The sequence below is a fragment of the Schistosoma mansoni genome, chromosome 4 (assembly GCF_000237925.1).
Source record: "Schistosoma mansoni strain Puerto Rico chromosome 4, complete genome".
Lineage (NCBI taxonomy): Eukaryota > Metazoa > Platyhelminthes > Trematoda > Strigeidida > Schistosomatidae > Schistosoma > Schistosoma mansoni.
The window spans coordinates 29,080,339-29,093,828 of NC_031498.1; the positions used below are offsets into that span (position 1 = coordinate 29,080,339).

The following is a 13,490-nucleotide window of genomic DNA, read 5'->3' on the forward strand; positions in this document are numbered from 1 at the left end:
AATGAATTTGTGGTATTTGTAGGATTTACTACAAATTCATTCGCTGAGATTTTACAAATATATATTATTCCTATATAATGTCTTACATTAACTCGGCGCTCAAATACTGTGAAACTATTCGCTCTAATTTAGACGAGAGTTCTTATATGCACAAACTTTAATAATTAATAATTCATCAGGTTAATTTCTAAAAGTTTTCATAATTTATCAAACTATTTTCATTATCCTCGTGTTATTTCACATGTATTCTGATGATTTATATAACTTCAATCATTGACTCATGTAATAAAATGAAGCTTGAGGAAAGTTCGACTAGAAATAAGATTTTCGCCCACATATTCTTGTTATTAAAATAAACTGTGTACATATAAACATCAATATTCTTCGAAAAAAACAGTACTCGAACTTAAGAGTTCAAAGAACTTACTAACTTATCTAATGGACAGAGTTCTATTAATTGTTGATAAACTTTATCTTCATGGCGGCCTTCTAACACAGCTAACAATAGCTTAATCGACAGACACTAGATAAATAAAATGATACAGTGTAGAATTTTTATTAATCACAACTAACAATGAAATTAAATTAATAGCATGTTAGAAAATATCCTTTCGATTGCTAGAGTTTGAATTCTTTCTTCTAATGTTTTCTAGAAGAAAACTAACTGAAATTGGACAAAAAACCATTTATTAGCATATACTTAAACTGTGGTTCCCTGGTTAAATCACATCTTTCAACTGCCAAGTGAGCTTTGAGGTACACACCAACTACATACGCTCAGGTACTCTGATATTCCTCACATAAATGATTTAGATAGTAGACCCAGGTTTGAATCCAATAGGTAACATTAGTTCCCTCCCCCATTAAAGGTATGACTTGCTAATGAGTACCTACTAACATCAAAGTCCATGTTTTCTTGTCGAGCACATCCGACTAACTAGCAAATCCAAACCAAGTCAATTTCACTAACCTAAAATGCATTACTAATTTGCCTTGTATTACATACAGCCAAAAAATAGTTTGGCAATACATTTATACATTGAAGCTGGCCAATAGCTTTATGTTAATTTTACCTATTGAAATGACAAGCTATTCGCTTACAAAATATCATGAGTCCATCAGAACTGTCAACCTTTCATTCTCTTCCTCATTTGTTAGCTGAATTTATCTGCATAAAATTGTCGATGTTCACATTGAAACCTGAACTTCGTGATTTTCACTTCAAACACTTGAGTATTATCCACTGAGCTACAAAATTCAAGCGGTTGTTAACTTGTTCAACGGGTATAATGTTTATATTCGAACTCTAAGCAACAGTGATATGTTATCGGAATGTTTGAGATTCAAAAATCTGAACGAATGACCAATAGGTAAAACTATACTTTAAAAGTTACCTTTCAAACAAGGATTAACAAGAGAAAAACTTACGCTGATTTCAGCAAGTGAACATGTTATGTTTTCGAGTTTATGGTTTCCAATCCATTTTGGTGTACTCAGTACCAAGTTTACTAGTAAACCCAAAATATTCGGACTTCCAAATAAAATATCATTTTGATTACTTACACAAGGACCTTGACAAAATTCAATTAGACAAGTTAAAATAAGTATTATAATTTCAGGTTGAATAAAATGCACTGAATTATTACTATTTTTCTGAATTTGCACACTTTGTTGATTGTGACTGACTTCAAGGAATGATGACTTATCGAATTTCCTTTGACATATCGTTGTTGGCTCCATAATGTTCATATTATTCTGTACAATTTTCAATGTACTGTTTTCAGTAAATCTTGGTAAATTTTCAACATTCGTACTGCTGAAACACTGCTGTTTACTTTGTAATGTTTTATGATTAACATCAGAATAGCTCAGTGTATCATTATTATTATTACTATCATTACTACAGCTGTTGTCGTTGTTACTGTTAGTGGTAACAGCATTAATTAATCTATCATTTATTTTCCATAAATTAATAAATAACGATTTGATTTCTTCAATTAAATTGAAATTGGTCACATTATTTGGTTGAACGCGCAAAAGTTCCTAGTTGAATTGATAAGAGAAACAATTATTGTTTACATATTGTATAGAATAAAAGTACTCAGAATACATAATTAGGTAGTTATGTTTGACAAGTGATCATATAACAAACAACCTTCACTTCCGATTGAGATCATATTCAAATGTTGAGAATGGTATCATCAAAACAATACACAGCTCCGTTCTATCACACTTGATCGATAGCGGTAATGTAATAGACATAAATAAGTCATTTAAACCGATTTATCGTATTCCGAGTAGTTTTCCTCGTGGAGTTCGACTTTATCTTATACACATACCAGAAACTAAAGGAATTCAAGCTAACAATCCAAGTCTTTGCATTCATAAGAAATTTGCAACACCTTTATATTTTCCTTGGCCGAATTAGCTTTAATAACTTATTTTATTATTTTTATATCATTTTCCACACTCTTTGCTTTTGTTTATTTCTCTTCACCTCCTTCTTCAAATACACGCTTCATTTTCTAATTATCTGAACACTTCTTATTACGTAGTCTTATAATTTTCCATGAAAGTTATTTCAGCGACTATATATTTTTCAAGTCACTGACCTATTTTCTATTATGAAACATTGACTCAAGTCTTTGTTATTCTTATCACAATGGTAACAATGGTAAATGGTTGCTCAACTTCGTGGATTGGTTGAAGTTAGACATTAACACCGTTGGATGCAGGCTCAATGGTCTAGTGGTTAAGCTTTCGCGCGCGAGATTGATAGGTCCTGGGTTCTAGTCTCTCGAGGAAGGATCATGGGTGCGCACTGCTGAGGAGTCCCACAATAGGACGAAACGGCCGCCCAGTGCATTCAGGTTTTCCATGGTGGTCTAGCTTCAATTGACCCATGATTTCAACTATAAAACTACTGAAATCTGCACATAACCTTTTCTGAGAGTACGCCTGTCGTCATACTATCACTCATTATGTGTACTTATGTAATCTATTCCACTGTTATCATTGGCTCATAAACTACCTTGATTGGCTTAATAATTTCATATATGAATATAAATATTACTATATATTCAAGCCGAATGAAGATAATGTTCGCTTATTTGTGCTGTTCTAATTCATAGCATGTGAATTTTTAAAATTTCTAAAATTAAATATATATATCAGTAGTAAGTGAAAAGAAACAAAAATAAAATAGCTAACTAAACAGCCATGACAATTACCTGAAGTCTTAAATTACTTCTATGACATAGGGTTTTCAAAAATTGTAAACTTATCTGTACTGATACATTCTTGCCAGGGATTAATGAATTGAAACAATCTAAAATAAACAAAAGTTCATTCATGAATACCTTAAAATAATTTACTAATGATTACCATTTTATATAATGAAATGTAATCGTCCTGATAACAATCAATTCCACTAGATTAATACTTTATTCTATCTTAAATATGACAGCAAAAATATTTTTTAAACTTCTTACTTAATGGAACTAGTTGAATTCCAACTATCCGAGCATTAATTCAGTCAGTCACAACGTAGAAATTCGTACGTACGTACATCAGTTCCAGTTGCCATACCACATTAGCACAGGGAGGCACTTGTCGATTCAAATCCCAGAGTAGTAGGGATTGTAATGTAGTGAACAGAACACTGGTTGGGACAATCGAATATATTTAAGCACAAATTACACACTATCTCACTAAATTCTGATAACTATACAATGAACAGTTAATTTGCAAACTATCAATCAATTGTCTCAATCTTGACTGTTCCTTTTGCAAATATCAGTCCATCTTCTCTGGTTCCATTGTTTATGCATTTTCCTACCAATTGCCCTTCATTTCAATTCTTTCCTTATCGGTCTTGTGCCAAAATACATTCTATGTCTGACCAACACAATATACTACTTATGAGAATATAAGTAGACAACCTACAGTAAGAGTATAAGCATTAATGTGAAAGATTAAGGTCCGAGCATTAATTAATAATTAGGTTTCCATAAATTCAGGAGCAAGTTATACAAAAACACGGTAGTAGATGTTGTCAGTTTAATACTCAGTGGTTTGATTAACTAATGCTAATAATCTCTGAAAATCTTCATTTTCTTCAAGCTTTCAGAATCGTCCAAACTGAGAAGTAATAACAAGCATCAACAAAACTGTTTTCATCTTCAGCTTCTAGATAAAACTGTATTACATACTCAGAAAAATGTAGCTAGTATTGAAAGAAAAACTAATAGTGTTGTGAACAAATCTGAATAAAGTCAGGGAAAAGGGTTTATGCGAGGGAACAAAGTTCTATCAACCTCTAAAATTAACAACAATATAAACTAACCTAAATAGTTTGTAGTTTTTGTAAATTCTTCTTTAGAAAAGAATCTATTTTTTGTTAAGTTATCCATTTGACTATAAGCATTGTGGAAACGTTGAAACATAGAACTGAAGAAATCTTCATGTTGTTTAGGTTTCGACAGAATAATGTAGAAACATTCCTATTTTACAATAATATCAATATTAAAAAGTCATTTATGAACTAATCTTGTATAATATGTAATGAAAAAAAGTCAACTCTCATTTAAGTGCATATTAGTACATGCGGTTTTGAAATAACCGTATGTATGTAAAGCAAATTTGATAAAAACGGATACAGGTTTGTGTAATCCGATTTAACTCATACGATTTATTTAAGAGCTGCCCAAAATGAAGTACGCAGAGTTGAGGTTCAAGCATTTTATCTATCAATTCAAAACATAGTTGATTACGCACCAAATCATTGCTACACAACAACAAATTTCATACTACTTAATCTTTGTGAAGATATGGTGAATCTAAAGATACTTTGCATTGGTCGGAAAACTTTCAGAAGCCATAAGATGCCAGATGAGTACAGTAGTTTAGTTTCTAGACACCTAGGTAAAAAAGTGTTTTATTTCCACATGGAATAAAATTCTACTGTATGTTAAATTTCAGTTGCTGACTTAAAATAAATAGTCTACGCTGATCAACATTGGGACATATTAGTTCCGATTCCCATTTTAGATTTCATAGAAATAGTGTTCACGTAAGTTCAAGTTAAGGAGAAGATTTTTCGAGTGATTGGAATTGATCACAAATATTTCATTTTTCAAATAAGATTCTTAGTAGCAATAACATATTTCAGTTTATGAAACGTATCATTTAAATCACATAAAAATGACATCCTTGATTGCAAAACTTGACTAATATAAAAGACGGGATAGCAAAAGTGACGAGGTGTAATCAAATACAAATCTCTTATTTACTAATTAACCAGCTAAAGGGAAATTGAGAACTAAATTCAAGTCAAGTATAGATCAACCAACAACATTATCGTTCAAGCAGCTCCAGCTGACGAGTTGAAATAAGGGCGAAATAAACAATTTGAATTTCAATAGTACTCACAAATCAAATAGACCGAAAACTTGTAATTGAAATAAATACAGAGGTACGTTTGCTAAGAGGGCTGATCAGTTATAATTCTTACCAACAATATCTGAGAGAAAATTCAAACCCTTACCAATAAACAAAATTAATGTCATTACATTAGGCGATTTGTGGAAAATGTTCAATTTGAAAAAAAGTCAACATCGTGAACTGCCGTTTTGCTAAACATTCAGGGAAGCTGTGATTGATTAAGTTATAATATTTCAGAAGTGAAACAGTTATTAACCATGAAATGGAATCATGTTCGACTAATATCTTGAACTGAGATTGGAACTGTGAAGTAGTGGGTACTAACTGCGTCATCCAGATGTGTCAAAAGAACTGAGTAACTTTAGTTTAACCTTGACCTAGGTCACCGGTAAGTTCTGACAAGAAGAATTTGACTAAAACAGACCAACTGTTCAGTGGACTTCTGTTTCCAATGACTATCTACCCGCAGTTAATCTGTGACGTGAACCAAACTCACTATCAACATTGAAATACGAATAGTTGGTTTACTTAGAATATGGATATTTTGAGAAATGTATTGTTTGAAGCAATGAATATCTTTCGTCACATGACTTTACTTGATGTAACTGACAGATATTTTAACTAGTATGGCATTTTTAGCTAAACGGTTATCAGAAAAATGAAAAGAAACGTAATCATTCTTAATGGTTGCCTTTCACTAATTTCCCCAACTGTTTTCACATAACCAATAATTAATTACCTGTACATATTTATTACTGTGTTTTAAAAGGTTAATCGCCAACTCATTTGCCATGACAAAAATTGTTTCAGAAGTATTAGGATTTTCTATGCATCGAATAATTAGATCACAAATTCCATTTGAACACAGAAAATAATGTATTGAATTTTGACCAGTATTGGATAATCCATCCAAACTCCATTTCATTTCCAATGGTACAGACTGAATGGTACACGAGATAAAAAAAATTATTTCAGTTTAAAAGAGATTTTGAAACGAAAATCAGAAGCTTTGCCATCATAACATCGGTTTCGCCAGTGAAATTTTGAAATGATTGCCAGTCGTCAAAAACCGGAGTTAATATGATACAAGGTAGTTGGATTAAATTACCAGATAATCAAAAATCTAGGTTTCATATTACCTAGCATTTGATGTTAAAGCGTTTTTATGGTATTAAGAGAATGAATTCGCACCGTAAGATTTTAACCAATGTCACGTATTGTAGTAGTCTAACAATTTACTATTGGATAATTCAGACTCCTACTGATGTCGTGTAAAACTCAAATGTTTATACTAATTGACCACGGTAAGCAACCAGTGTCATGTATTACTTAGTCCCTATCGACAGATTTCTGTCAGTATTAATAATGAATATCGAAGGATAAATAATTAATTAAGTATGCTTTTGAGTGAGAAAACATAGTTGTTATTCATACATTCTGAATCAGTATGTAAATTGTAAGAGCTTCAATTAATCGGTACAAAGTAGCATAATATTTAGTTACATTTAAATATTCGCACTTTTCAATAAAAATTTCATGTACCTATAAAAATTGTTGTTCTGGTTGTTAGAAGGGGCATCGGCCTCGTGACTTCCGAAGAATTTCAGCTTTCATCATGAGGCGTCATAATTGTTCCTTCAACTTGGAGGGCAGAGTTTAAATGGTTTGAATTATTTCTTCTGGTTAGTGTTTTATAGCGAGTTAGTTTTCTACGGGATTTGGTCGCTAACCCCATGCCCAACCCTCCTCCTTTACCCGGGCCTGGGACCGGCAGTAACTCTAGAAAAGCTACATGAGGATATGAAGAGGATCGCCCAGAACAGCGTTGGATAGAGAATGCTGGCGGGCGGCCTATGCTCCTCCACAAGGGGTAGCAGGCGTAAGTAAGTAAGTAACTTTTCAACAGTATAAAATTCTGACACTCTAGTGTTGCTCAATATAAATGATGGAATATACATAACTTATCTTCAAGAAATAGAATAACTGTAAAAAATGTTTAACATATCCCATAGAATAATACCTATTTTGTTGAGTTGAATTATCTAATTAAACATTTTAAATCTACCAAACAATATATGAAGTAAGTAAATAAGGAATGTATCATAATTAAAAAACCTAGATCAAAGAGGAGAATGGTACCAAAAATAACGAATATGTGGAGTGCTTTGACAATGAACTGATTCCTGCCAACCATTATTATATTATCACTTGAATATTACTCAGTAACTTTAAATCGTAATTAACAGATCATAGTCAACGACCAATATACAACCATACTTCAACGATAGCAGCCGAATGTGAGCAAGATAAAATGAATGTTTCTTATAGGCAAGCGATTACATTGTTTTCAAGAGCATTTTACCATAATTCCACAATCAAAACAATGCTCTTTTTGATACTATTTAAAAAAGAATTTTCAAAGAGTCGAAAATTTTTGGAACTATATTACCATACAATATTCACCCTAGGAGTTACAAAAGATATTTGTAAGATGCATGGTTGGATAAGACATTTGCGTTAACCTCTTTTCAACAATCAGATTTTATTATTTACCGAATTCACTTCTTAAAGACATTTCGTATCTTGAATGCTGTGCTTAGCAGTAGGTGTATCTTTGTAAATAAGTATTGAGGCAATTAATAGAGCATTTATATTCAAGGAGAAGGAGTATATGAAATTCAGATTAACTGAAAGAGTATTTAGTTAACAGTTTTACATACTCATAGTACAGGAGTTAAAATTGTTCGGCTGATACAATATAAACTACCGCCTAAATCGCCATTTGATAACACTGTTAGATAATAAAAATTCAATTGTTTTCACATAATAGACAAATAAAATATCAAACAACAAGCGTTCAAAAAGTAGAAATTAAAAGATATTTACTTATATTTGTTACCTACCTCCATCATAGGCGCTTTAGATAAAGAAGTGAAAACTTGTAAAAGCTTGACAAATTGACTTTCGAAACCTAGTTCAATCAAATCATATGCATGTTGAACCAATCTGAAAAAGTAAAGAAAAAGGAATTCAGATCGAGAATACTATAAAAGTTGTTTTGTCCTAGTCTTAGACTACTCACAGTCCACAATTAAAACTTCATAGAACTATAAACTCAGCACATACATGTCTGACTTTTAGATCAGTGATTCGGTACATCATGTTTCACATTTCGAACTTCAAATGCTTTGAGATATATTATGACAACTACGCTTTACTACTGATAATATCTGTACTCGACAGATGGTACCCTCTCTCATACTGAAATGTCAAAAAATTCAACTTTCAGTTTGTCACTCGTATAATCGGTGATTATTACTTATCAAGATGGGGGAATTTGTAAAGATGTTTTGAACTTCAATTTAGTCTTCGTAATGAACTAACATCATCTGGAGAAGCACTAAAAACTAGTGAGAGCTGAGGAGCAATTGAACAAATCATAACAATTCACCTAACTAAAAAAAACCTTAGAAATGCGGTCCTAATTATATTGAAGTCGAAACTCACTAAGTCGCTTAACAATACTAGTCTGAATTCTGAAAAATATTGTGCGACTTGAGCATCATAAAAAGCGGAAAACGAATTCAGTATGGAGAATAAGTGATGTAAGAGGAAGAGATGAAATTAGACTTTGATGGAATATTCAGTGCTGAGAAATATCATATGTATCACACAGTAAATGATTAAAAACATTTTCTATGATTACATAACTAACAAACAGTCTTTCGATAGTTATTGAGCCTATTTCAATCAAGCCACCTAAATATAAATTATGTGATTCTCAATTACTAAATTTTAGTTGAATTTCCGAATGTTTTCGTTGCATATTGCAAACTATAGTTTTTTTTCTTATGAAGGGGTAAAGTAATTGTCACAAGCCAGTTATTTTGTGAAGATTTACAAAGAGTAGAATCCAGAACTCATTGAATCTCTTCGGTTGAATGTACATCTACTCTGGTAGGAATCTTTACAAATACTGGAATAATTTCTTTCTTTTCGGTATAAATAAAATGCAACACTTATCTACAATTGCATACCCTGAAAGCTATAGAGCTAAGAAGTGCTCTAAATTCTAAAGTATCCCTTCAAAATGACAAAAAAACAATATTAATTATCAGAAGGGGTTTTGTGGAGATTTAGTATTTTTCATAGTTGAAAGAGTGAGTCAACTGAAGCTAGACCACCATGGAAAACCTGGAAACACTGAACGGCCGTTTCGTCCTGTTATGGGACTCCTCAGCAGTGACCAGTGGAGTTCAAACCACGTCTGTCGTGAGATAGGAACTCACTGAAGACAATTGGTGAATGGTTGCTCAACTTCGTGGATTGGTTGAAGTTAGACATTAACACCGTTGGATGCCAGCTCAGTGGTCTATCGGTTAAGGGCTCTGGTGCGAGACTGGTAGGTCCTGGGTTCAAATCTCGCGAGTGCGGGATCGTGGATGCGTACTTATGAGAAGTCCCATGATAGAACGAAACGGCCGTCCAGTGTTTTCAGGTTTTTCATGGTGGTCTAGTTTCAGTTGACTCACGCTTTCAACTATGAAAACAATATTAGTTTATACATGAAGTTAATAATCATTATATTTAAATAAAATGTTAACATACGAGGCTATAAATGCATTGTATGAGAAATTATCACTTCTGACTAAGGTTGATATTTCTTGTAATTCAATGAAATTCATTGGATATTGTAGAAACCGAATCAATGAATCATATTCTTTATGGATAGATGTACTAAGTTGAAGCTCAATTTCTTTAATCATATTCTATAAGTTAGAAAAGAGGAATTTCTCTTTATGAGGACACATATTTCATAATACTTTCAAGCTTAAACGAAAAATGCTAAAGTGGAACAAATGTAAGCACCTGATGTTTAAGAATTATATGCTGTACTAAAGTAACTAGTAGAGTTAAATCATGTTATCCGTAAAACAGGTATAGATGATGCTCGAGCGATTTTGTGAATAAAGTTGAAAATAGGAACTTTTATATTACCAACCCTGTTGTCTAAAGGTAATAAACCTACTGGGAAGTCTGACGGTCTAAGTTTTGATCCTAGGAAAAGTTTAAAGAAGTTCTAAACGAAGATATAACCATTCCTGAGTACCCCTCAGTTTTAATTTTCGTTTGGGTCAATATCAACCCATGATTAGAAATGCCTTTACAGTTGTTATTCGTGTTTGTTATATGTTAAATAAAAGATAAAATTTCCGTGAGTTCGAACCATGATGAAACACAATATGTGTATATAAGGTTATGAATGGATAAAACGATCGTTTTGTGCCTCTTCAATTCACAATTTTAAATGTTAATAATTCAAACAAATCATACAACAGTGAGAAGCAAACTTTCCCATTAGAATACAGTAAATCACATGGAGAGGAACAAATGATCAGTAATTTGAACAATCTTGAAAAAGATTAATTTAATGTAAGCTACTCGATAATCGGGTGTCAATAAAGATTTTAAAATGTCTATACTGTTATAAGATCATTCGCTTACATTGAACTGCCTTTCTATATTCTTCGCAAAGTTTTGAGATAATGATCGATTTGTATCATCCATAGGTTGACTCATTTGAATTTCACTCAAATTGTTACTCATATGACATTTTTGGACAGTTTTAACACTGACTGTTTCAAACATATTTGAATCGAGTGAATTTTCATCCTGCAATCCACTATCGATCAAGTCATCAGATGTAATACCACTTGTAGAAGTGTTTTTGTCTTCAAGTGTTTTACGTAAATCCGCATAAGAATTTGTCATAAAAATATCCTGTCTGTAAGAGAATTCTGGCAAAACTGAAAGACTTTCTGAAGGGACTGAAAATTTTTTTGAATAGAAAAAAAAATCATTTTTACCATAATGAGTAAAGTAATAAGACTGAGTTGATTGTGTATTGAGCAAAATAATGGTTCGAAATGATATAATTTTCAAGTTCCAGCTGGTGGAGATATTGTGGAGATGGTTAATTTAGACGTAACTTGAGAATAATGTCTTTATTATTATTTATATTTTCCGGCTTTCATTTAATTTGTATAATCATTAACTATAAACTGTTGGTTAAAATGGTCTGAATCTTGTACATTATTTTCAGTTCACACTGATCATCGTTTATTAAATACACGTGCTGCATATACACTACATATTGTTCTCTGCCAGGTTGCTGCCACATTAAAAGGGTTTTCAATAAACCTATCACGTACATTTAAAGACTGTGGTTCTCTACTCCACCTGAGTCAATCATACCTCATTATCTTTGACTACATTCTATATTTTGGAATTACCACTTCATTATTATATTTGTGGACTTACTCTGGGATCCATTTGGCAAGCGAACAATGACTGTTTCAAATTAATTCACGGAAAATGTATATACATATTTTTCGTTCACTATTAGCTCATTTTTGTACCAGTATATTGAGGCTTGTAAAAAATATTAAATTCTCCACAGTTTAAATCATGAAATAACCTTAGCTAGACTATCGTTAGAAACCTAACAGCAATGGATACCTATTTCGTCCTATTATAGAACTCCTGATAAGTGCATCTTCACGTCCCCATCACAGAAGATAGGACTCGTAACCTGTAGCCTAACATGTGAACATTTGTAAGTTTCCCATTGAATAACATAACTAGTATTTAAATATTTGCATTTTGGCCTACTACAAAATATACTGATTTAGGATCTTTTCGTGTACTCAATCATTAACGCCCACCTATTTGACAAAATCAGTCTATAGTTAAACGCTAGGGAAAATCATAGTTTATTAGTGAGAAAATTATATCAGTCACCTTCCCTTGACCGTTTCTGCTCCTTTTTACACCCTCCCAGATATCCTTCATTTTATTTTAATAGATTTTTTTATTTGTAAATTAACGCTATAAAATAGTATGATATTAATTATTTGGCCCATGAACTTCGGAGAGAATGTGCAACTAGACTATAAAACGTAAAGGTTTTCTAATTCTATGAATCTTAGAAATTTGTGAATATTCCGAGTCCCCTGTAGTCTTTTTAAATACTTACATGTCATAACTTCGACACCCTTCTGAAGTGTACAGTGTATCTTGCCACAAAGAAACTTAAATAAGTATCAGGTATTCGGACGTTTGTGTTCAGAGAAACACAGAATATTAGTAAAAAAATAAATCACTGAGATCAACAATTTGATTTAATTTAAAGCACCAATCAAACACATGGTAATACAATAGGCTTTTAACTATAAAATTTTATGTGAACTCTGATTGTTAGTTATCATTCCATTCTCATGAAATTCAAGAAAATGTTTATTTGATTGATCCCAGTGATAACCAATTAGTTTGGTTCATTCTAAGACTGGTATAAACAGATTAAACTAAGCATAAACAAAATATTTGCTAAAACATTTACACAGATTCTTTTCATTCCTACTTAAAACTGATTTGAAATTAGGATTAGTTCTTATCCAACTGAACCCTATCATAGTAAACATTAAGGGCTTAAAAAATTAGTTATATGTGACTTTCTTAAGTCTTATGAGAAGCAAAAGATAGTAACCTTCTCTATGATTATCGCCGAAGAATTTGAACTGATAGGTTACACATGCAATTCACAGACATCTAATACAATGACCAATCATAACGACAAGGACTGTTACAAAATATATCGTTACAAGAGACTATATCGCTACAAGAGAAATACATATAACTCACTTGTACACATTATCATTTGTGAACATTCGATTGAAGCTGGACCTAGTAATGGATCATTGTTTATTTGCATCAGTTTATGCATTAAATAACAACTTGGTGAGTTACAATTTCATTCATTACGTGAATGAATAAATAAATCCATTTTCCAGAAAACTGTCAGGAAATTAATATGAATATCAACAAATTATAATATAGATCATGAATACATAAGTCAGGCCAGCAATTTGAATTCTAAATCTAAAAGTTACCTAAACTTACATCCTGTCACTACCACTCAGTGTTATTGTTATCATAAAAGTAAAATATGTTTTTATTTGTAAATAGCCTTAATACTTAACACTTTTTCT

At 31.9% G+C, this 13,490-nt stretch overlaps 2 protein-coding genes across 2 annotated transcripts in view; both read right to left on the bottom strand.

Moving 5' to 3' along the window:
- Smp_151850 (putative inositol 1,4,5-trisphosphate receptor) overlaps positions 1-8,354 on the bottom strand; it is a gene marked incomplete at both ends in the record, with an annotated part of 16,967 nt that extends 8,613 nt beyond the window's left edge. The window contains 6 exons of the mRNA XM_018797418.1: positions 428-523; positions 1,429-2,043; positions 3,231-3,328; positions 4,346-4,502; positions 6,182-6,382; positions 8,346-8,354. Coding sequence (XP_018652462.1) covers positions 428-523; positions 1,429-2,043; positions 3,231-3,328; positions 4,346-4,502; positions 6,182-6,382; positions 8,346-8,354 — 1,176 coding nt within the window. The remainder of the gene's footprint in view (positions 1-427; positions 524-1,428; positions 2,044-3,230; positions 3,329-4,345; positions 4,503-6,181; positions 6,383-8,345) is intronic.
- A 2,581-nt stretch (positions 8,355-10,935) lies between these two features.
- The window catches only part of Smp_151860 (putative inositol 1,4,5-trisphosphate receptor), a gene marked incomplete at both ends in the record, with an annotated part of 77,648 nt that continues 75,093 nt past the window's right edge, over positions 10,936-13,490 (bottom strand). The window contains 2 exons of the mRNA XM_018797419.1: positions 10,936-11,270; positions 13,144-13,252. Coding sequence (XP_018652463.1) covers positions 10,936-11,270; positions 13,144-13,252 — 444 coding nt within the window. The remainder of the gene's footprint in view (positions 11,271-13,143; positions 13,253-13,490) is intronic.